Genomic DNA, 22,492 nt, shown 5'->3' on the forward strand with positions numbered 1-22,492 from the left:
AACCTGGTATGATCTCATCTTGATCCTTACCTTATTTTTATCTGAAAAGACCCTATTTCCAAATAAGGTCACATTCTGAAGCTCCGGATAGATTTCAATTTTGGGGAGACACTATCCAACCCACAATTCTCAATGTTTTATCAGAAGCCATTAGGAAAATAAGACACGTGATGAAATTTTACAAGCCCTGCTATAATATTTACCTGTTTTGAAGATAAACTGCTTGAGGGGAGGGATTGCTTCCTATTTTTTAGACTTCCTGCACTAGAGTAGTTGTGGATGTTAAGGACCCAGGAAATCATCTAATGTCTAATCTGATGTCTCATTGTAGAAGGTGAAAAAACTAAAGAGGGGAAAAACTTGTTCAAAGTCACGGTCACAAGCAGCTGCAGTAGAACTAAAACAGAACCCATACCCTCCCCTTTTGGTCCACTTACCCTGAGTGGTTGGTCAGAACTTGGGAGTAGCATGTATCCCCCTTCAAGGAATAGCAACAGTATCTCTAATCAGTGATAGAAAACTCCTCTCTCCCAGGGGGGAAGAAAGATTGTTTGGTAGAAATTGAAGCATGGTGGTTGGGACAATAATTTTGTGTTTTTAGCAAAAGAGCATAGAGGAGCAGAGAGGGTGGTGGTGGTAAAAATGAAGGATGTTTCTCACATAAGCAATACATTACAGGGCCCAAACCGCCACACCTCAGGCCATGGTACCCAGCACAGTGTTCTCTGCAATGGGCAATGGCCTTGACCCCGGAGTCTTATTATTTCCAGTCCTCTGTTCAAGCTGCCACCAGTTAAGAAAAAAGTAGCTACAAGTGAGGGAAGCTGTTCATTTGTTTTCTTCTTGTCCATAGCAGTAGGGATGTTAATTATAGCTCTGAATGGTGCTTAACAAGAAATGCAGTAAACATGTGACACTGAGCTCAGTTAATGAGTATTATTATCCTTTTAAAATTCTGACTTCAGCAATTACACACTAATCAAGAGGAGTGTTTAGATGTGAGGCTCAACCCAATAGGAATTTGAGAGGACAGCTCAGAGCCCTGTCTTGGAGCGCTGAAACAGAAGAGCTTACAACCCCATCTTGAGCAGTTCAGTTCACACCTCTCTCTGGTGGTAGTATAGAAACAAATTTCTCACATTTGTTTCTCTGGATTATTTTTTGGAGGAGCTGAAGGGCTTTAAAAACAAGTTAAGAAACTCAAACTTTGTTTTGTCTTTATCGGTGGTTCCAGACTTAGCCCATATTTCTACCCTTCCAAAGCATCCAGTCATCTCAGCCCACTAGCATGAATGAGATGTGGCTAAAACCAAGTAACGTTGAATGACAGCCACCCCCAACCTCACCCATTGTTGGCTCCCAGACATCAGCCAATTGGAAAGGAAAGAAAAAAACACTTGGGTCATTGGCTGACTTTTACAATTGACCCCAATGCTAAGCTAAGGGTCTTGACATCCTGACTTGCTATTTCTGGGTACCTGCTCTAGGAACTGTCTGGATGGCAGTTGGATCAGAGAGGCTAGACTGGGAGTCTTCAGCTTAATTAGAAACACAGAAGGCCAGGGATGCCTGGCTGCCGCAGTTGAAGACCTGATATTAATCTTGGGGTCGTGAGTTTGAGCCCCATGTGGGGTGATTACTTTTTTTAAAAAAGCAGAACAAAAAGAGCACCTGGGTGGTTCAGTCAGTTGGGCCTGACCTTTGGTTTCAGATCAGGTCATGACCTCATGGTTCCTGGGTTCAAGCCCCATGTTGGACCTGTGCTGGTGGCATGGAGCCAGCTTGGGATTCTCTCTCTGTCTGCCCCTCTCCTGCTCTCACAGGTGCTCTCAAAATAAATGGGTGAACTTTAAAAAATCAAAATAAAACACACCAAAGGCCTGATTAATACTAGTCAACTCTTGGAGTTGCGGGGTAGGGAACTCAACATAAATTAGGTTCCAAAGCCTTCTGTAAAAGGACCCAAGGATGATGGGAGCAGCAAGTAGACCAGGGGAACGAGGCATGTGGCCTGAGGGAGAACAAGGAAGTTCTTTCATGGCAAGGGAATCGGGACTGGCAGGAAAGGGAGGGACCCTATAAAGCCCACAAAGCTTTTCTATGAGATACATACTTTGCTGGAAAGTCTAGCTGGAAAACAGGAGCAGGGCCAAGATTCCATGGAGGCCCGAAGCCTAGGCCAGGTGCCCCCTCAGATCCCATCACCTTTCTCTGAGCATGTTCCATGGACACAAGTTCCACAGTAACCAAAACCTGAGGTTGGGAAAAAGCAGGTCTTTGTTTACATTTGCATTTCCCAGAAATAATTTGACCAAGGAACATTTTGCAAACACCCATCACTGTCTCATGGATTGGAAGTTCTAAAAACTTCATTTTGGAAAAGGTTTTTCTCCTTTAGGAAGCCCTCTTAATTGCCTCAACTAATTCACCTCTCCCTTCCTGTTTTGTGGCCTTTGATCACATAGGTAGATGCCTGTATGAATTTTATTCTGTAGTCAGTCTCCAAGGTAGGTGCAAAGGGCAGCTGTATCTAGCTTGTCTAGAGAGGAACAAGTGCCTTGAGACAGAGGAATATACTGCTTTGCCTGCCTCTGTGGCCCAGCCCCGATGAATCTTCCAGGATTGGTGATGAGGAGGGTGGTACAATTCAGCAGTCTGCCTTTCTCTCAGGTACACCCCCAAACCAGATCTGGGAAGAGCATCACTCACCTTGGTCACTGTGTCCTCTTGCCTGGGCATATTCATCCTCAACTGGACCCAGACCCCAGAATAAATGATCTTTGGCCAGGGCTGGGGACCAGGAGCAAGTAGGTCTAAGTGTTCGTGTGATTGTACTTGACTTGCCCTTACCTTTGAGGGAACTCTTATGTTCCCCTTCTGCTCCAAGCAATCCTAACCCCCCAAGGTAAACTTTCAACCAGTCATTTGGGGCTTTTACCCCGCTGCTTCTTGGCTATACGTATTTACTCAAACCACTCTGCAACTGGAATAATATTTATTTTTTTACTTGGCAAAAAGTCAAGTGCTACATTTTTAAAAACAAAATCTCAAACAATCAAACGTATTACCCATCACAGAAGAGGGTCTGGCAACAGTACAAAACATCCTACTTAAGATCTTTTTTTTTTTTTTTAATATACAAGTTGGTTTAAAATGATAGAAGTTCTGTGAGAACTAAGAAATCTACAGCCTGTAGTTTAAGAATAGAAAAAAAATTAAGACAATTAAAAGATCTATAGTATCCAGCATTTTACTTAATTCCCTGTTTATAGCACCTATTTCTCTAGGTTAGAAGATGAGAATTCTAGAACCTGTGGTATGTGCCTTATATAACCAAGATAGGGTGGACTTGCTGTCTCCTCCCCCACCAGCCCCCATTACCAAGGAGAAGGCACTCTTTTTTTCCATCTCCCCACTTACACCCAGAGCAGAGGGGGATAACTGGGAGAGCAATTTAGAAATGAGAGTGCAGGAATAAATAAGACTTTTCCTTTCCCCCAGGATGGGCTGTTGACAGAAGCAGAGTATGTGCTTAGAATGGAGGAGGAATTTGTGGGTGGGAACAGCTGCTATCTGCAACATGATGCGTAAAAAGCAAGGAATAACTGGACATCACGGTCAGTCAGTTGCCTGCAAGTTTCAAAACCTCAGACTAAACACAGTTCAAGGGAGGAACAAATTACTAATCACATCAATGCTTTTACATGCACAATGTTGCTGGCTCTAGGCCACCACCACCACCCTGGGGGTAAGCCAACAGAGTGGGAGAGGTGGCTTCAACCCCAGCCTCACTGTAATAAGAAAATGAACATTCCACACATGAAGCACTCGCTACACACAGATAAACCCCCTGCTTACCCCCACCCTCCTGGACCGAACCCAATTTAGAAAAGCAAAGCAAAACCCAAAAGATTAGAAGAAAGGCAAAGGAGAAGTTTCTCCACAAAGCCAAGGGGACTGAGTATGTGAATCTTAGCAAATGTAAGGCCCCCTGCTCCAGGCCCCTGAGATACCATATCAGGTCTTGTTTGAGGGAAGGAAAAGGAAGACTGGGATAGGGATTCTCTTTACCAAGTTCTACCAATGCTTCTGCAGCCTCGAGAACTGCATCTGGAGACCCTGATGTTTTAGGGGAGTGGCCACTGGCTCAGTAGATGGGAAGATGACATGGAAATGACACAGAGAAGTGTTCTCATCTGGGGAACACAAGGTTGGGAAGACAGGTAGGGGACGGATCACCCTGGAGTCCTGGCATGAAAGTCACCAGGAAGCCTGCCATCTAACTCAAAGGGTTTTCCTGGTGGTGACTGTTTTTCTTTCTGTTTTTACTTCCTATAATCAGTGCTGTTAGACTTTAAAAAAACAAGATAAAGACTAGTCCCAAAGCTGACTCTGTGAATAAAGTTGTTTCTTTTATAAATATTTTAATTACAAGTAATTCTTACTCCAGGTAATTTCAGTGACACACGGTATTTGCAGGCACACAAGTTCTCTTTCTCTCTCTTGCTCTCTCTCTCTCTCTCTCTCTCTCTCTCTCACACACACACACACACACACACACACAGACAGCCCCCAAACTTTCACAGAAAGTCTGACAGCAACCACATAATTATAAAGGAACCCTACCTCTCAAGAGTGAAGTAAGGGTGAGAATGACTATGCCAGCCTCTGCCAGAAGCCAGAGAGGGGAGAGTGTGTGTCACTTAAAGAAAAAATACAAATAAGAATTAACAATGTTTGGTTGAGAAGCCAGAAAGAAAAAAGACAGAAGAAACTCTGATTACCAAAAGCGAAAAAAGGAAAAAACAACAAAAAACACTTCAGATTTCTGTACAGAGCTTCCTGTCAAGTGCCTAAACCATAGGCAAACTCTTGTGTTCCCACTAAAATGAGGGCCTCAAACAACTGGAAGAAAATCAAAAGAAACAAGGAAACTAAGGATGGAAGTTAGTGTAAATCTCTACATTTTGGGAAAGAGTTAGTTGTCATTAACTCCAGAGCCCAGCATAGTTTCCATGGAGCCCTGAAGGGAGGGGACCTCCTGCCACAAAGAGTTTCGTTCCGGACGAGTCGTAGCAGTGGGTGTAAACAGCATTGGGGAAGAAATCAATGTCCGAAAAGTAATTCCTCCACGTTTCATCATGATTCTATGGGAAGAAAAAGAGATTGTTAGCACCTCTAGGCCATAGGGCAGAAAAGGGGATAGGAAGGGACAGGAATTCCTTCTGGTCTCCTTAAGAGGAGAGGGTCTTGCATCTAACCTGATGTCAGGAGACTGGTGCTCATGGGAACTGGAGCCTCATTTTTCCAAATGAACATTAGGGAAAAGTGAACAGGCTGAAGAACTGCTATACAAACCTAAGGTCTTCTCAGGACAGTTGGAACCAAACTCTTCAATAATAATTCAGTAGCGGCTACAGTGAGGGGGGTTCCTTCCTTCTGCTCTATTATCACCTGGGGGTAATCCTAAATCAATTAGTGTGTCTTACTGGGCCTCAGTTTTCTCATTAACATGTAGATGCAGAAGCAAAATCAAGGGAAAGTGCCTTTCTCTGCTCTAAGGAGTACCTCTTACCAGTGAAAAAGTATGTGACTAGCTGGTGTTATCAGTGGGGGTGGGAGCAGATGGGTAGACTGAAGACAATTTTTCTGTCACTGTTCAGTAACTATGTCAGGCACGGTCTTACTCACCAGCCAGCCCTTGCCAGTGGTTAGTTTCAAATTCTCCCCTGCTAGTCTGGGCTTAGACCCATAACAAGCTGAGAGCCTCTCTTCCAGGAATCTCTGAGCTCGGATGTCATAGAACAGCAGGGAACCCTGCCCTGTGCCCACAGTGATGATATGCTCATAAAAGCTCACTGACCGGATCCCTGAGAGAGAAAAAGGAAAGGGCAATGAGTAGGGAGAATATGCACTTGATGGTCTGACTACCTGAATTTCTCCAGCACTAAGTTCACATGGCACCCACATACCAGACAGTGCCTTTCCCATGGCAGGTATATCTCAGGCAAAAGCCTTAGAATGCTGATGCCACACTGCCAATCCATGCACTAACAGGGACCTTCCCATAAACCTTAGGGAAGTGCCAGAGACCAAATGATGCCTAAGATCTTTTAGCCTAAGACCTTAACTGTGCCCTGAACCTTCCTGCCTCCCCTAGACTTACTGTGGAGTCATCTTTCATAACTCTAAACTGTTATATGTAAACTCATAACTTCTTCACTGTGTTTCAAACCTGTACTGAAACAGGGTAACCTGCATATTTATATATCATTATATTAATAAGGACTTCTTCCTATCTGACCTAAAACCCCTATCTGACACTGCAAGAGGTCTTTATCTGGTACTGTGTCTGTGGATCAAAGAAGTGCATGGGGTAAGAAGATGTCTCTTGGCACATAGGAAGTGCTTGATAATATTTGTGGAATCAGTATTTTCTTATTAGTTATGAAAGCTACTCCTGTAACAGTAACCAAAATATCTTATTAAGCTTTATTTTTTTAAAACTCATTTTAAAAAATTTTTTCAACATTTATTTTTTTTTTTAACATTTATTTATTTATGAGACAGAGAGACAGAGCATGAACGGGGGAGGGTCAGAGAGAGAGGGAGACACAGAATCCGAAACAGGCTCCAGGGTCTAAGCTGTCAGCACAGAGCCCGATGCGGGGCTCGAACCCATGGACTGCGAGATCATGACCTGAGCCAAAGTCGGATGCTTAACCGACTGAACCACCCAGGCGCCCCTCATTTTTTTTAATTTTTAAAAAATGTTTATTTATTTATTTTGAGAGAAAGAGAAAGAGCAGAGAAGGGGCAGAGAGAGAGAGAGATGGACAGAGAGAATCCCAAGCAGGGTCCACATTCAGAGTGAAGCCCAACATGAGTCTCATGACCTAAGCCAAAATCAAGAGTCGGTCACTTAACCAACTGAGCCACCCAGGTACCCCTAAAACTTAAACACAATTTTTTTTAACTAATCTCTACACCCAACATGGGGCTTGAACCCACAACACCAAGATCAAGAGTCACATGCTCCACCCACCAAGCCAGGCGCCCCTCTTAAAGCTTTTCATTGCAGACATCATTCCAGCCAACCCTAATCACTCTTCCCCTTAAAACTCTCATTACACACATTATTCTCTCTGCACTGAAACATAAGCATCTTAACTAAAATTAAAAACAAACCCCAAACAAAAGCCACTTTTGCAATATCTGAATGAAAATAAACACTACTTGAAAGAAAGAGGCTAAACTGTAATTCTTATTGTGCCTTTTAGGACTCCCAGGATAATGTAGTGACATTTTTTCATGAGAAGGGGAACAAAGTGAGATGAAGAAAATACACTCTGTTAACTTGAATAATCTGTATTCTAGTCCCTGGCTGTTCTTCCACCAATCCAGAAGATACTGAGCATGGAATTTAAATGCTCTGAGTCTCAGTCACCTCATCTATAAAACAGAGTTATTAACACTAACCTTACCTTTTCCTACCTGCTTCTTACAGGGTTCTAGGTAAGATGAAATAACATGTCAGATAAAGATATACTGAAATCTTAAAGTACAGTACAAACATAATCTTTTTATTCCTTGATAAAGAAAGAGTGCTCTCAGAGAAAATATGCTATAAAAGATGGGAGGCTGAAGCTACAACTCACCCAGTGATCAGAACTAAACTATTTTCTTCAGCTTTACTGAGGTATAATTGACAAACAATACACTGTACATATTTAAAATCACAATCTGAAGTTTTAACATATGTATATACCCATGACACTATCACCACAATCAAAATAACTAATATATCCATCACCCTCAAATGTTTCCTCATGCCCTCTGTAAACTCCTCACTGTACATCATCCCTTGGCATAAAATGATTTTTACAGTTCAGATGGGGCACCAGCAAAAAACTACCACAGGGCAGAAAGTCAAGATCTATGAAGAAATAAGAAAACCACCAATATCCTGACTGTTGGTTTCCACTGAGGCTTCTGTGACCACAAATTTGTCTGTGGTGTTTGAAGCTCTGTTGCCATCTGCGAGTATTTAAGCTCCCTCCATGTGTTACCAAACACCAGGTTCCATAAAGATCACGATTGTTGTTTGGAAATCAACACAGAAACTGAAAGTCAAAACCCATCTGCAATGCAGCTATAAGCCTCAGGGGCATACCAGGACTCTTACCACTGCCTCGCTCCCTGGAGCAAACAGACTTGACGTTGTATGATGGCTGCCGTGGATCCAAGAAGGAGACATGAGCTTGGGAGCCCACTGCATACACCGACCATTCACTACCATAGGCCAGGCACACATTCTCACGGCAATATGGCAGTTTGGTGGAGAGGAGCTGAAACAGAGAGAGGAAATGATGCACCCATGGCAATACCAGAGAGTGTACTATAGGGCACTGTTTTTAGATGCCCACCTGTGTGGGTTTCCTTCATACACAAGCCACACAAAGTCAGAGACAAAAAGACAAGCCCTGATTAAGGAAATAATGCCCTGTTCCACCCCTAAGTAAATAAGAGAAAGAGAGGATGACTGTTAATAAGAAATAAGATCTAATACTGAAGAGGACTGATTAGGGGAAAAAAGGTTAAGCTGGAATTAAATAATCAGAAGCGGAAAAGCCTAGACCTACAGGTTATTTCCAGGGGTAACCCCAGGGCACTAAAGCCAAGGTCACATTGAGTTCTCTGCCAGCACCCTCTCTGCCACCACCCTCCTCACTACTCTTCAGATAAAGGGGCTAATTTCTGGCTATCCTCAGCCTAGGTTCCCAATTGTATGAGAGTTGTACACTACAGAAAGCACACTCATGGGCCTGGCTCAACCCTGGGGAATACCAGTCAGCCTTAACCCTTAAGTCAGTCCTCAGCAGGTGCCAACTGCATGTAAGGCACCAAGCAAGGTCAGCGGAGCTCAAAGGCTGCTTCACATGAAGGAGTCAGTAATTCCTGAAGCTCTGCTTCTTCTTGAGGACGAGTCTATCACAGAAGTAATAGGCAGCAAAGGCCTCTGGGACAAGAAGAGGGCAAATAACCCACAGACAGGTTTGACTTTATGCAAAAGTTGCTTGTAAAGATTGTAAATCTTCTCATTAGCTATTATTTCAAAGATGGTTTATATTAGTTTAATTAATTTTCAGTTGCCAATGATTCCTAACTTTTAGGTTCTCCTGCCCTTATGACATGCCAAATGGCCAATAATCCATAACTAAATACTTAAATGCCTTGTGGATTGGAGGACTGCTAGTTAAAGGAGTCTTTCAGTAAGTCCTTGCAATGTGAAAGAATCACCACCTCTGATCTCTTTAAAAGACTTAAAAGAGGCACATCAGACTCAATTCCATGCACTGTGCAGTAACATGGCCAGACCCTTGGAAAACTGATGCTTTAGACAGGATGAAAAGGCTTAGGGAGAGTATTTTAACCAAAAGGTAAATTTTTAGGTAAAACCACTAAGTCATGTTCATCACACCTTAGACAGTGTATTTTCAGCCTTCCAGAGATGAAAGTAACCATCCAGAGACACTGCTCCCAATTCCTACAAGAGCAATGAAAAAAATAGGTTATATTTCAATCTGTAGCAACTAATATACAATAGTAAGCAGGGGAAGACCCTGAAGGTTGGGGTCCTCCCATTGTTCATTCTTATCCCATGAGGATTCCAGCAGGGGAGGCCAGGGATTATTAATTGTTAGTCCATCATCTCACTCTATGGCATGCAGCTGGATAGAATATTAAATCAAGGCTGCTTCTTGGGACAACTCAAGAAGCCAGCCAGGTTCTAGCAGTAATATAAATACCTATGGTTCAGAAAGTTCCTACTATGTAATCATTCCCATGACGTCTCGTTGGATAGTTATAGCAGAGCACACACATGAAGGACAGTTTCATAAATCTCAGTGTGAAAGCTTCTATGATTGGAGGATCTAAATATACCTCTAAGCCATAACTATGGACAGGAGATAGGAGGCTAAGGGAACTATCTTTCAAATGTGGCCTGATTCAGATTTGGGGAGCTTTTCTCCTCTTCTGGCTCTGAGTCTCCACCCTAACATTCAATACCGCCAGTTTCAGATCTGACTCAATGATTAGGTAAGACCTGCTGGGAGTGTTGATAAGAGGCAGTGAAGAATGAAAAGAACCTGAATACCAAAGACAAAAAAGTGATCATTTTCAGAGGCACATATGAAAATCACACCCAAAATAGAGCACTTGCAAAGGTATGTGCAAATGAGAGACAGTCAAATCAGAGTGGCCCTGGGGAAACTCTGAGAGGCTGACCTACAAATATGGACCATCCAGAGAAATACTGCAGAGCTCAATGCAAGGGATGGGTTTTATAATCTCAGAATTTCTCACCAGCGTCCCTCAGCCTTCAATTCTCCATAGGCTCAGAACTAAGCTATGTTACAAGGACTGACTTGGAAAGAGAAGGTAAGTGAATCTTACAAGATTTAAGCCAAGAAGCTGAAGCAAGAGGAATAGGCTTCCTCTTTGGCAAGGTCATACCTTATTCTTGTTGTTGAAGGCCAGAGCCCGGACCTTGCAGTTGTCAGGATTTGTGTCCTCCTTGGGAATGTCCTTTAAGGCCTTGTGAGTGATGTGAGCATACACAGGGACCCGTGACACATTGTGCCTTGCATCACTTTTGGTCAACACATCGTCTGTCACCTCCCAGAGTCCCATAGAGCCATCACGTGAGCCTACAGAGCAAGGAAACCACAGATGTCAGACATACTCAAATCTCTATGGGACAGTCCTACAGAAACCAAGATGGGCTTTCTTAGTCTAGCTCTCTGGGTATCATCCTCATATGTGCTGAAGCTTGGTCAGGTGGCCCACCACAAAACAGACCAGCATACATTTTAATAGTTACATCAAAAGGATGATTCAACTAAGGTATAGGAGTTATAATATAACCTTTAACCATTGGTGAGATTTTTCAAGAGAATTATAGTTTGAGAAAGCTCAGTAATTTTCCAAGCCAAATGCTTAGGTCACTTGGGCATGCACAGGTGATGTCTGCTGGGCAGTAGAGTTTGGGAACCTCTACCTTAGAGCAACAGTGCTTAATGTCTTCTGAGTCTTGTATGCCTCTGAGAGACTTAGGAATGTTAAAAACCCCTTTCTCTAGAAAACTACACAAAATACCACATTGTACATTCAATTTTAGGGAGGTTCATGAACCTCTTGAAGGCTTTCCATGGACCTATAGGGACCATAATTCCCATATTAAGAATGTTTGGGGGCACCTGGGCAGCTCAGTGGGTTAAGCATCCCACTTTGGCTCAGGTCATGATCTCACAGTTTGTGGGCTTGAGCCCCACATTGAACCCTGTGCTTGACAGCTCAGAACCTGGAACCTGCTTCAGATTCTGTGTTTCCCTCTCTCTCTGCCCCTCCGCACCCTCTCAAAAATAAACTTAAAAAAAAAAAAAAACAAACAAAAAACAAAAACCTTTAAAAAAAGAATGCAAGTTCGAGGCACCTGGCTGTCTCAGTCAGTAGAGCATGCTACTAACTCTTGACTCATGTTGGGTGTGGAGATGACTTAAAAAAAAAAAAAAAAAAAAAAAAAAAAAGGATGAGCATTCTACAGAAAATGAATACTTAAAAACATAGTTTTCCTTAGCAAACAATAATGAAGCACTTAAAAAACTAAAAACACTTTTCTTTGAACTGAGCCCTGAATACATTGCTGGTGGCGAGCTTAAATGGGACCATCTTTCTGGAGGACAACTGAGCATCTGCAGCAAAAACCAGAAAGTGTGTGTTCCCATCTAGGAATAATGCACTATCGTAAGACACATACAAAAAGATGTTTATTCAGAACAATCTGTATGTCCTATAAGAATAAGGCTATGTTATAGTCATAAAATAGAAAATCAAGAACCATTAAAAAAAATCCTGTTTTGGGGTGCCTGGGTGGCTCAGTCCGTTAAGCATTCGACTTCGGCTCAGGTCATGTGATCTCGAGGTCTATGAGTTCGAGCCCCGCGTCAGGCTCTGTGCTGACAGCTCAGAGCCTGGAGCCTGCTTCGGATTCTGTGTCTCCCTCTCTCTCTGCCCCTCCCCTGCTCTCTCTCTCTCTCTCTCAAAGAAATATTAAAAAAAAAAATCCCGTCTTAGGGGTGCCTGGGTGGTTCAGTTGTTGAGCGTCCACTCTTGATTTTGGCTCAGTTCATGATTTACAGTTTATGAGCTCAAGCCCCAAACTGAGTTCTACACTGATAGTGCAGAGCCTGCTTGGGATTCTCTCTCTGCTTCTCTGCTGCCTGAATGCACACGAGCACATTCACTCTTTCTCAAAATAAATAAATTTCAAAAAAAAATCGTGTTTTAAAATTCCCTTCCAGCTGGGGCGCCTGGGTGGCGCAGTCGGTTAAGCGTCCGACTTCAGCCAGGTCACGATCTCGCGGTCCGTGAGTTCGAGCCCCGCGTCGGGCTCTGGGCTGATGGCTCAGAGCCTGGAGCCTGTTTCCGATTCTGTGTCTCCCTCTCTCTCTGCCCCTCCCCCGTTCATGCTCTGTCTCTCTCTGTCCCAAAAATAAATAAACGTTGAAAAAAAAAAAAAATTTAAAAAATAAAATCCCCTTCCAGTAAAGTTATTTGCCAACTCTCCTTTAGACTAGAAGATATCCTTCCCATATTGCAAATCTCACGAATGTTTCATAGTAAAAATTATCTAACATGAGATAAATACCATCCAATTTGTGTGCATCTTTTCTTTTAAAGATTTTATTTTCAAGAAATCTCTACACCCAACACAGGGCTCAAACCTACAACCCCGACATCAAGAGTCACATGCTTTACAGACTGAGCCAGCCAGGTGCCACCAATTTGTTTGCATCATAACGCTAATGGACAGGGATTCAAAGCAGAGGTTTTATTACATATGAAATTTAGAAAAGGCCAGAGAGAGAAGGACACATCCGAAGAACTATGCATGGTTTATAATGCAAATTAAAAAATAAATCTGTACAAGTTTTGAGGTGCCTGAGTGGCTCAGTCGGTTAAGTGTCTGACTTCAGCTCAGGTCATGATCTCGCAGTTTGTGAGTTCAAGCCCTGTGTCAGGCTCTGTGCTAACAGCTCAGAGCCTGGGGCCTGCTTCAGATTCTGTGTCTCCCTCTCTCTCTGCCCTTCCCATGCTCATGCTCTGTCTCTTAATAATAAATAAACATTAAAAAAAAAAAAACTATACAAGTTTTATTATGAAAAATTCAAGCATACTGAAATGTTGACAGAATTTTACAATGAACTGTTCAATGACACCTATATTCTATCAACATTTTATTATACTTGGTAGGTACATCTATCCATATATTCATCATTCATCCATTTTAACCAACTAAAAATATGTACTGAAAAATGACTATTATTTTAATATTATATTTCAAAATATTAATAGTAGTTATCTCTGGGTAGAGATATTGAGGGTAGTTCTTATTTCCTTTTTTACCTATATTTTAAAAATTTCTTATGATTAACACCTATTACTTTTAAAATAAAGAAAAATTATTTAAAGAACTAGTTGGGCAGCATCATGAAGATTGGATTGGAGAAGACAAGTACAGAAGCAGAGAGAAAATATGGAAGGATATTAGGGGTAATTCAAGATATAGATGATGAGCACTCTAGCATAGAAAAGAAATTGTAGGGGCGCCTGGGTGGCGCAGTCAGTTAAGTATCCGACTTCAGCCAGGTCACGATCTCACGGTCTGTGAGTTCAAGCCCCACGTCAGGCTCTGGGCTGATGGCTCAGAGCCTGGAGCCTGTTTCCGATTCTGTGTCTCCCTCTCTCTCTCTGCCCCTCCCCCGTTCATGCTCTGTCTCTCTGTCCCAAAAATAAATAAACGTTGAAAAAAAAAAAAAAAAAAAAAAAGAAAAGAAATTGTAGGGGCGCCTGCGTGGCTCAGTTGGTTAAGCGGCCAACTTCGGCTCAGGTCATGATCTCACGGTCCGTGAGTTCAAGGCCCACGTCGGGCTCTGTGCTGACAGCTCAGAGCCTGGAGCCTATTTCAGATTCTGTGTCTCCCTCTCTCTGACCCTCCCCTGTTCATGCTCTGTCTCTCCCTGTCTCAAAAATAAATAAAACGTTAAAAAAAAAAAAAAAAAAAAAAAAAAGAAGTTGTATATAAGAGGGTTTTTTTTTAATTAAAGTATAGGTGACATACAATGTTTATAACACATACTTTAAAAAGCAGTATAAACATGGCTTGGTAATCTAAGGAGACTGAAGACCCTAAGAGGAGTTTTAGCTTTCTGGCTGTGCACCTTTGTGTGTAAGGTGGGAGCATTCACAAATATATGTCCTTGGAGAGGAGGGGATCTTGGAAGAAAGATGATGAGTATGAATGTGCTGAGTCTGAGGTGGAATGTTCAGGGGTTGATATTCATCATCAAGCTGAACATTAACAATGGTTAACAAGTATTGGGCATTTTTAATACAGCAGCAACTATGATTACTTCATTTAATCCTACCAATGACCTTTTTATAAAAACGTTTATTTTAGAGAGAGAGAGAGAGACAAAGAGAGTGTCAGTGGGGGAAGTGCAGAGAGAGACAGGGAGACAGAATCCCAAGCAGGGTTCAGGTTGCCCATGTAGAGCCCGACACAGGGCTTGAACCCACAAACCGTGAGATCACGACCTGAGCCAAAATCAAGAGTCAGGTGCTTAACCAACTGAGCCACCGAGGTGCCCTCAGAGCCCATGTTCTTAAAACCTGCTATACTGTTCAGAAAATGTAGACTTGGGAGTTAGCAGCCTGAAAACATAGGATGTTGGCAGGGTATCTCAAGGAGAGATGAGAGGCTCCCAAAGCAAAGCCAAGTCCTGGCTCCCAACAACATTTAGTGCAGGTTACTATCATACAGGCAATCCCTGTTATAAAGATGACAGGACTCGGCCTCTGCCTTCAAACAGCTCTCATTCCCCAGGGAGGCAAATGACAGGGAATTCAAAAGCTTCTGAACCACTCCTGGGTAATTCTGACCTGTAACTATGTTTCTTCATTAGATTTATCTTCCTTCTTGGCTGCTTTCTATTGCCTTGTGAAGAATTGAAAGAGGAAATATTTATGTTCCCTGAGCTTTGTTAGTAGCAGTTCTAAGCATGGGCTTTGAAATCAGACCTGGATTCAGATCCTGAGTCCATATGTCACTATTCATGTGGCCTTTGGCAAGTAATAATAAACTCTCAGAATACAAAGTTTCTCATTTGTGAAATGAGGCTAATAATGCAAACCTTTTAGTATAATTCTGAGAATTATAAGAAATAACAGATATGAGGTACTTAATTTAGCAACCATTATAATTATTTTTATTTGGGAATCTAGAACTGGGGATTGGATTTTTACATATGGGTACTCAGAAAAACTGTAGCACTCTCAGCCTACTTTGTAGGCTGCTGTGGGTATCCAGAAAGCATTTGTGTATCTCTTTATTATCTTCTCTACACTAATTTCCCTGTGTTTTTTTCTGACTTCTACCCCTGGGAAAGAAATTCCCCCAATTATTTTTTTTTTTTAATTTTTTTTTTTTTTTTTAATGTTTATTTATTTTTGAGACAGAGAAAGACAGAGCGTGAACGGGGGAGGGTCAGAGAGAGGTAGACATAGAATCTGAAGCAGGCTCCAGGCTCCGAGCTGTCAGCACAGAGCCCAATGCGGGGCTCAAACTCACAGAGTGTGAGATCATGACCTGAGCCGAAGTCCGATGCCTAACCGACTGAGCCACCCAGGCGCCCCAAGAAATTCCCCCAATTCTATACAACTTTTATCAATAAGAAGCACTTTATAAAGTTGTACAGAAAATAATTGCTCCTACTACTTCACATCAACTTTTCCAAAAACTTTCACAACCACTGTCACAATGAAGTACCCCAGAAATGTTGAGGCTAACATGCCATCACACATACTTTTGGGGAACAAAGCAGAATATGAATAATAAATGAAGAATGCCAGCAAAACTCCACTTTCTAGATCAGGAATATACAGGGGAAATGACTTATTCAAGGACACATGATAAGTAAGAGAAAGAGCCAATACTGGAAATAAGATCTCCTGGCCCCTGGCTGATGGTCTGTTTACTGGGCTATTTCCAATCGTACTACTACCCCTTTTCAATTTCTAGCCTCCCTCCCTCCCTGCCACACAAAAACTCCATACAAAAGGGTAATTTTACCAGATACTGCCATAGTATCACTGATCCATGCAATGGAAAAGATCCAATCCTTGTGTCCATCCTTGGAGAGGAAGAAGTGACAGACAGGTACAGAGAGAGAGGGGAAAAAAATAAATTAGTAAAATAAGGATTACAATGTATACTCTTGAAAAGCATACAGTCTGACTGAAAATATCTTTGTAAAACTGATAAAGTGATCTCTGATGATCTTAACCCATAGGGCAGGATCCCACAATTTTTAACTTCTGTCTTGAGGAGCTCAAAGCTGGAATAAAACCGGCATTCCCATGGGCAATGAACATGTCTGGTGGACACACCGCTCTGGCCTGCCACCTCTGGATGTCTTATTTGGGGCTCCTACACATAATCACCTACCTTTTCTCTCCCTAATTTCATCCTACCACTCTCCTCTTGTACCTTCCTGGTACAAGAGCTATAACTGACCTCTTTGCTGTTCCTTCTGTCTGGAACTCTCTTCCTCCAGACATCAACATGACTTGTACTCTCATTTCCTTTATGTCTCCCTGCTAAATGTCATTCTTATCAATGAGGACTTCTCTGACCATCCTCTGAAATAGCATTCTCCAACTCTCTCTATCCCCTTAATCTGCCTTTACACTTCTCCATGGCACTTATCACACTCCGACATACTGCTGGTAAATATTTATTGGTTTATATATTGGTTTATATGTCTCCCTCCACTAGAAGACAGGCTTCACGAGGTGTGGGGCTTTATCTGTTTTGTTCATTGCATGTCCCCAGTGTCCAAAACAATGATTGGACATAGAAAGCTCAATAAACAGTTGTTGCTGAACGAATGACTTAATAAACTTTGTTCTCTATGGGCAGTGGGAGATATGTAGACATTGTGGATTCAGACACAAATCCACTGGTGCTGGACCCTGAGGTGTGTTGCTCACTGCTTTATTGAACAACACTCTCAATATACCAGATACTCTCTATGGGGAATTCAGTCCCCATTCAGATATTTCTACCCTCTCACCCCACCCCCATGCCCCTGGAGTTAGCAGAAATCTAGGGGAAACTATTTCTTCCCAGGGGGCATGTGGGAGGAGGGTCCATGTTACCTAGAAGGCTCTGTTTAAAAACAGGCTACCTCTAACTACAATTACTGGGGAAACTTACATCACCCACACACACAGGATCTAGCGTAGGCAGCCGGTAAATGGCAAGACTGTTGGGGTTGTCTCCTCCAGTGGCTAACAGAGTTCTGGAGGGATTCAGCTCAATGGCATGGATACCACAGCCCTGCTGGGTCACACCTCCAGGGTCCCGGTCCTTCAGAATGGGAATCTTGGTGATCTGGCTTGTCTGCACATCCACTACAAATAGCTACAAGAAAAGGGATAAAGAAGGTGACACAGTTTCTCTTTAATATGGATAACCCTGGGTACAAACATCCATTCATTCAATTATCCATCAAACTTTAATTAATCTCTACTACATGTTAGACCCTAGAAATTGTTAAAGGCATAGTCAGGGTTATTAGTCAAATGAAATATGAAAATAAGGAAATATAACAGAGAAAGGTATAATATACTGCATGAACACAGATTAACAAGCAGTAAACTCTGCCTGGTATTCAAAGACAGCTTCAGGGGTGCCTGGGTTGGCTCAGTCAGTTAAGCATCTGGCTCTTGATTTCACCGTTCCTGAGATCAAGCCCCAGTCCCAAGCTTGCGATTCTTTTCTCTTTTCCTCCTCTTTCCCTCTCTCTTTGCTCCGCTCCCGCAACCCCACTCTCAAAATAAATAAATAAATAAACTTAAAAAAAAAAAAAAAAAAAAGGGCAGCTTCAAAGAGGACTTTCATTAGACTATGGACCTAGAGAACCCAACTAAAGGTTTTCTACCATTCTGGACTTATTTTATGTATCTAATTCTTATCTACCCATGCAGAGAAACTTGTAAACAATTCCCAGAACCCATCATCATAACCACTATTAACTGTGTTATAAATGTTAGGTTTGCTGGAGTGACCTGAGACATATGACAAGGTAAGAGTTATTAATTATCTCACTGCTTTTCTCTAAGCACGTACACCATTCACATGCCCCATGCCTTTGTTTATGCTGCTGCTTCTGCCTGAAATGCTCTTCTCCACCTCTTTTCCAAACTAACTTCTTGCCACTCTGCAAGATTTAACTCAAAGAAATGTTTTACAGAAAAGATCAGTCTCAGAGAAAGAACAATCCCAAGTCTTTTAATAAACTCTTTATAGAATTAAATGATTCACTCTTTCACTCAGTTGTTTAGGACCACCTAAAATACTAAGTACTGTTCTAGGAGCTAGCAATGTGTCTATGCACGAGAGAGAAATAATCTCTAATGTCATACACCTTAGTGTAGGAAGTCAGCTTAAAATCCTCTCAGCAGCTCTTGTGATGAAGCCAAATCACGTCAAATCTTTGTATAAAGTAACCTACTGCTTGTGCCAGAAGAAGGTCTAGGAAAGAAGAAACTAGATAGGCCTTAAATTTAAATATAAGGGAAGGAGTACCTGGAATAAGAGTGCCAGGGAGAGAGGTGCCTGGATGGCTTGGTACTTAAGCGTCCAACTTTTTTTTTTTTTTTAATTTAAAACCCAGGTGAGCAAACACCACCGTAATGCCCTCAGCAGTAGAGAAAAGGGAAAATCCTGGCTGGTGACTATGCCAGACGCTGTGCTGGGGGCTTCCAGTTACTTAAAAGTCCCCCTGGGGGACATCTGGCCATGTCCAGGGACATCTGTGGTTGCCACACCTGGGGTCGGTGGGGCTGGGGAGGCTGCTGACGCCCCACAGTGCTCGGGACACACCGATGTGGGCAGTGCTGAGGGGCAGAGACTGCTGTAAAGATGAGCAGACCAGAACTCTCTGATGGTCCCATTTTACGGATAAGGAACCTGAGTGTTAGCTCCCAGCTACTGAGAGGCAGGTGGCGCCTCTTTGCAAGAATCAACAGTAGCAGAGCAAATAAGGCAGCCTTTAACCTTCTGGTACCCAACCTTCTGACCTCACCTCACAAATAAGAGGTGAATGTGAAATCTGACAGAATCAGGACTGCATGTACTACACGATGTCCCCACTTGCTTCCTTCCAACAATTCATAGGGATGTCTTTCCAAGTCAGTGAAGGGGAATGCAGTCAGGTGAGGTCATGTTCTATTCAACACCCATATCTAAGGGACCTGGACCTACTGCCCACATCACTCTTCGCTTGCTCACTCAAGTGTTTACTAACCACTACTGCCCACTGCATGGACAGCACTGTGAGGCACACACATGTGCTAACATCTTTCATGTCTGCTCTTGGTCCAGGACGCATTTATGCTGGTGTAAGGCAGGGATGCAGGAAGTCTGATTAAGAGCTCTCTCCACTGGAGTGCCTGGGTGGCTCAGTCAGTTAAGCTAAGCGTCCAACTCTTGATTTTGACTAAGGTCATGATCTCACAGTTCGTGGGATCAAGCCCGGGGTCAGGCTTTGTGCTGACAGTGCAGAGCCTGCTTGGGATTTTCTCTCTCTCTCCCTCTGCCCCTCTCCCATGTACATGCTCTGTCTCTTTCTCATAATAAACAAACATTAAAAAAAAAAAAAAAAAAAAAAAGAGTGCCAGAGACTGAGGAAAAATTTTAAAAAGAAAGTGCAGTGGGGAGGCACAACCTCCCCTGAATCTGTAATATAAGCCCTGAGAACTACTTAAGGCAGATTCCCGGCCTAACAGGCACCATTGCTGATGCACTCCATAGGCATTTTAAACTCAATAATGTCCAGGGGTGCCTGGGTGGTTCAGTTTCTTAAGTGCTGGGTGTGGAGCTTGCTTAAGATTCTCTCTCTTCCTCTCCCTCTGCCAGTCCCCTGCCTGCCTGTGCATGCTCGCTCGCTCTCTCTCTCTCTCAAAATAAATAAGTAAATAAATAAATAAAAATATGTGCAAAACAAATTACCTTCCTTCTCGACTCCTCCCACATTCCCATCATCCAATCTAGACTGCCAAATCTACATCTTAAATATTCTCACAGTTGGCTCCTACCTTTCCATCCTTTTTCTCATCACCTGTCTGGACAATGGCAACTGGTCTTTGTACCTTCAGGCAAGGCCAAAATCAAAACTATTCTCCACACTTAAAAAAAATTTTTTTTAATACTTATTCATTTATGAAAGACAGAGAGCACAAGCAGGGTGGGGGCAGAGAGAGAGGGAGACACAGAATCTGAAGCAGGCTCCAGGCTCTGATCTGTCAGCACAGAGCCTGACGCGGGCCTCAAACTCACAAGCTGCGAGATCATAACCTGAGCCGAAGTCAGACGCTTAACTGACTGAGCCACCCAGGCACCCCTATTCTCCACACTTTAATACGTCATCTTGACAAAAATGGCAATCCTCCCATATCAGTTAAAAATTTCCATTGGTGGGCGCCTGGGTGGCTCAGTTGGTTAAGCGTCTGACTTCGGTTCAGGTCATGATCTCAAAGTTCGTGAGTTCGAGTCCCACATCAGGCTCTATGCTGACAGCTTAGAGCCTGGAGCCTGCTTTGAATTCTGCGTTTCCCCCTCTCTCTGTCTGTCCTCCACTCACGCTCTGTCTCTCTCTCAAAAATAAACAAACATTAAAAAAAAAAAGAAAAGAAAAAAATATCTATTCATTCCTCTTTATCTAAATCTAAACTCCTTATCACAGCATCAAGACTCCTCAATCTGGCCCCAATCTCTCTCTCTAGCTTTACAACCTGCCATGGACCTCATGCTCTAGAAATAATGGCTTATTACTTATTATTCACCCAAAAATCTTCAATGAAATATAATTATTTTGTTTCATGCTCGTGCTGTTCACAAAGCCACAACTACTTCCCCCTCTTTTCTATATGTGGCCAGCACGTACTTATCTTTCACAATTCAGTTCAGTTATGTCCTCTCTGAATATTCCCTAAATATCCAGGCTGGATAAGTTTTTCTCTTGCAGGTTTCCCAGATACCCCTCTACCCACAACACTAATTTAAAATCTTTGTCTCTCTTCCCCAATTACAACGCCCTCCCACTTCAAAGAGTAGGAGATTTATCTTATTTAGTTCTGTAATCCTACCCCAACAGTGCAAAGCTATATAGTAAGCACTTGTAGAAGACACCTTTCAGGAAGTGTGACCAACAATGTTAAGGGGACCACATATCCCTGCATTCAGAGTGGGGCCCTGTTAAGGTGCGTTTGATGTAAGTCCAGATCTCCAGATCAGAGAATTGTCCAGAGGTGGCCTCCTGGCTCAGGGAGAACCAATCCAGAGGCTAGATTGGACTGATCAGATTCTCTCAGGAATGTGAAACTGGTTTGGAGGCATTAGACCAGACTGTCTGGGTGACCAATTTCTACCAAAGCCAGTCCCAGAGAGAAAGGAACAGAAGAGAGACAGCACGGACATCCTTAATTCCTAACAGCTTTCCAATTCTTAGTTCTGTTTCCTTCTGGGATCTAGAGATACTTCCTACTCTTGGGGTTTGCATATTAGCCCTTCCAATAAACATCAGTGGGGGAGCGCCTGGGTGGCTCAGTTGGCTAAGTGTCTGACTTCGACTCAGGTTATGATTTCACAGTTTGTGAGTTCGAGCCCCACGTTGGGCTCTCTGCTGTCAGTGTGCAGAGCCACAGAGCCTGCTTCGGATCTTCTGTCCCCGTCTCTCTGCCCTTCCCCTGTTCTCTCTCTCTCAAAAATAAATAAAACATTTAAGAAAAATTAAAAAAAAACAACAACAACAACCATGAGTGGGTTTCTTACTCTTTTAGAGCAAATGATCTCTAACCAACACAGTCCCTCTCAAATGTTTAATGAAGCAAAATTAACTGCCCACTTATACCTCTGTGTTTTTGTTTTGTGGGACAATGCATCCATAACATGCTACCTTTGAGACCAATGATTCCCTAATTGATTATCACAATAACCTGGGGAGTTTTCTTTTTTAGAAACACTATAAAGGAAAAACAATTCCCAGGCCCTACCCTAAAATGCCTCCAATTTCCAACCCTGGGGCCTGTAAAACTGACTTCTTTTCAAGGATCTCCAGGTGAATCTAATGATTGCCCAGGTTTAATAATCACTGATCTAGATGCTTGCTATTCAAAGGAGCTTGTTGGAACCCAAGAATCTCAAGCCCTGCCCTAGACATATTTAATAAGAATCTGGAGTTTCCCAAGATCTCTAGGTACACTGATGCTTGAGAAATACTGATGTAGAGAATCTGTTCTGTATACTAAGAGTAATGAATTTGATAAGATACAAGAGTAAACTGACCTGCAATCTGGAAAGATC

At 42.6% G+C, this 22,492-nt stretch overlaps 1 protein-coding gene across 1 annotated transcript in view; it reads right to left on the bottom strand.

The window, feature by feature from the left end:
- Positions 1 to 2,978: 2,978 nt before the first annotated feature.
- Positions 2,979 to 22,492, bottom strand: part of DCAF12 (DDB1 and CUL4 associated factor 12) — a 40,046-nt gene continuing 20,532 nt past the window's right edge. The window contains exons 4-10 of the mRNA XM_045467845.1: positions 17,342 to 17,548; positions 16,196 to 16,256; positions 10,519 to 10,712; positions 9,482 to 9,547; positions 8,186 to 8,348; positions 5,692 to 5,870; positions 2,979 to 5,147 (exon numbers count right to left, since the gene is read on the bottom strand). Of these exons, the coding sequence (XP_045323801.1) occupies positions 4,989 to 5,147; positions 5,692 to 5,870; positions 8,186 to 8,348; positions 9,482 to 9,547; positions 10,519 to 10,712; positions 16,196 to 16,256; positions 17,342 to 17,548 (1,029 nt within the window). The 3' untranslated portion in view covers positions 2,979 to 4,988. The remainder of the gene's footprint in view (positions 5,148 to 5,691; positions 5,871 to 8,185; positions 8,349 to 9,481; positions 9,548 to 10,518; positions 10,713 to 16,195; positions 16,257 to 17,341; positions 17,549 to 22,492) is intronic.

Source organism: Leopardus geoffroyi, chromosome D4 (assembly GCF_018350155.1).
Source record: "Leopardus geoffroyi isolate Oge1 chromosome D4, O.geoffroyi_Oge1_pat1.0, whole genome shotgun sequence".
Taxonomy (NCBI): domain Eukaryota; kingdom Metazoa; phylum Chordata; class Mammalia; order Carnivora; family Felidae; genus Leopardus; species Leopardus geoffroyi.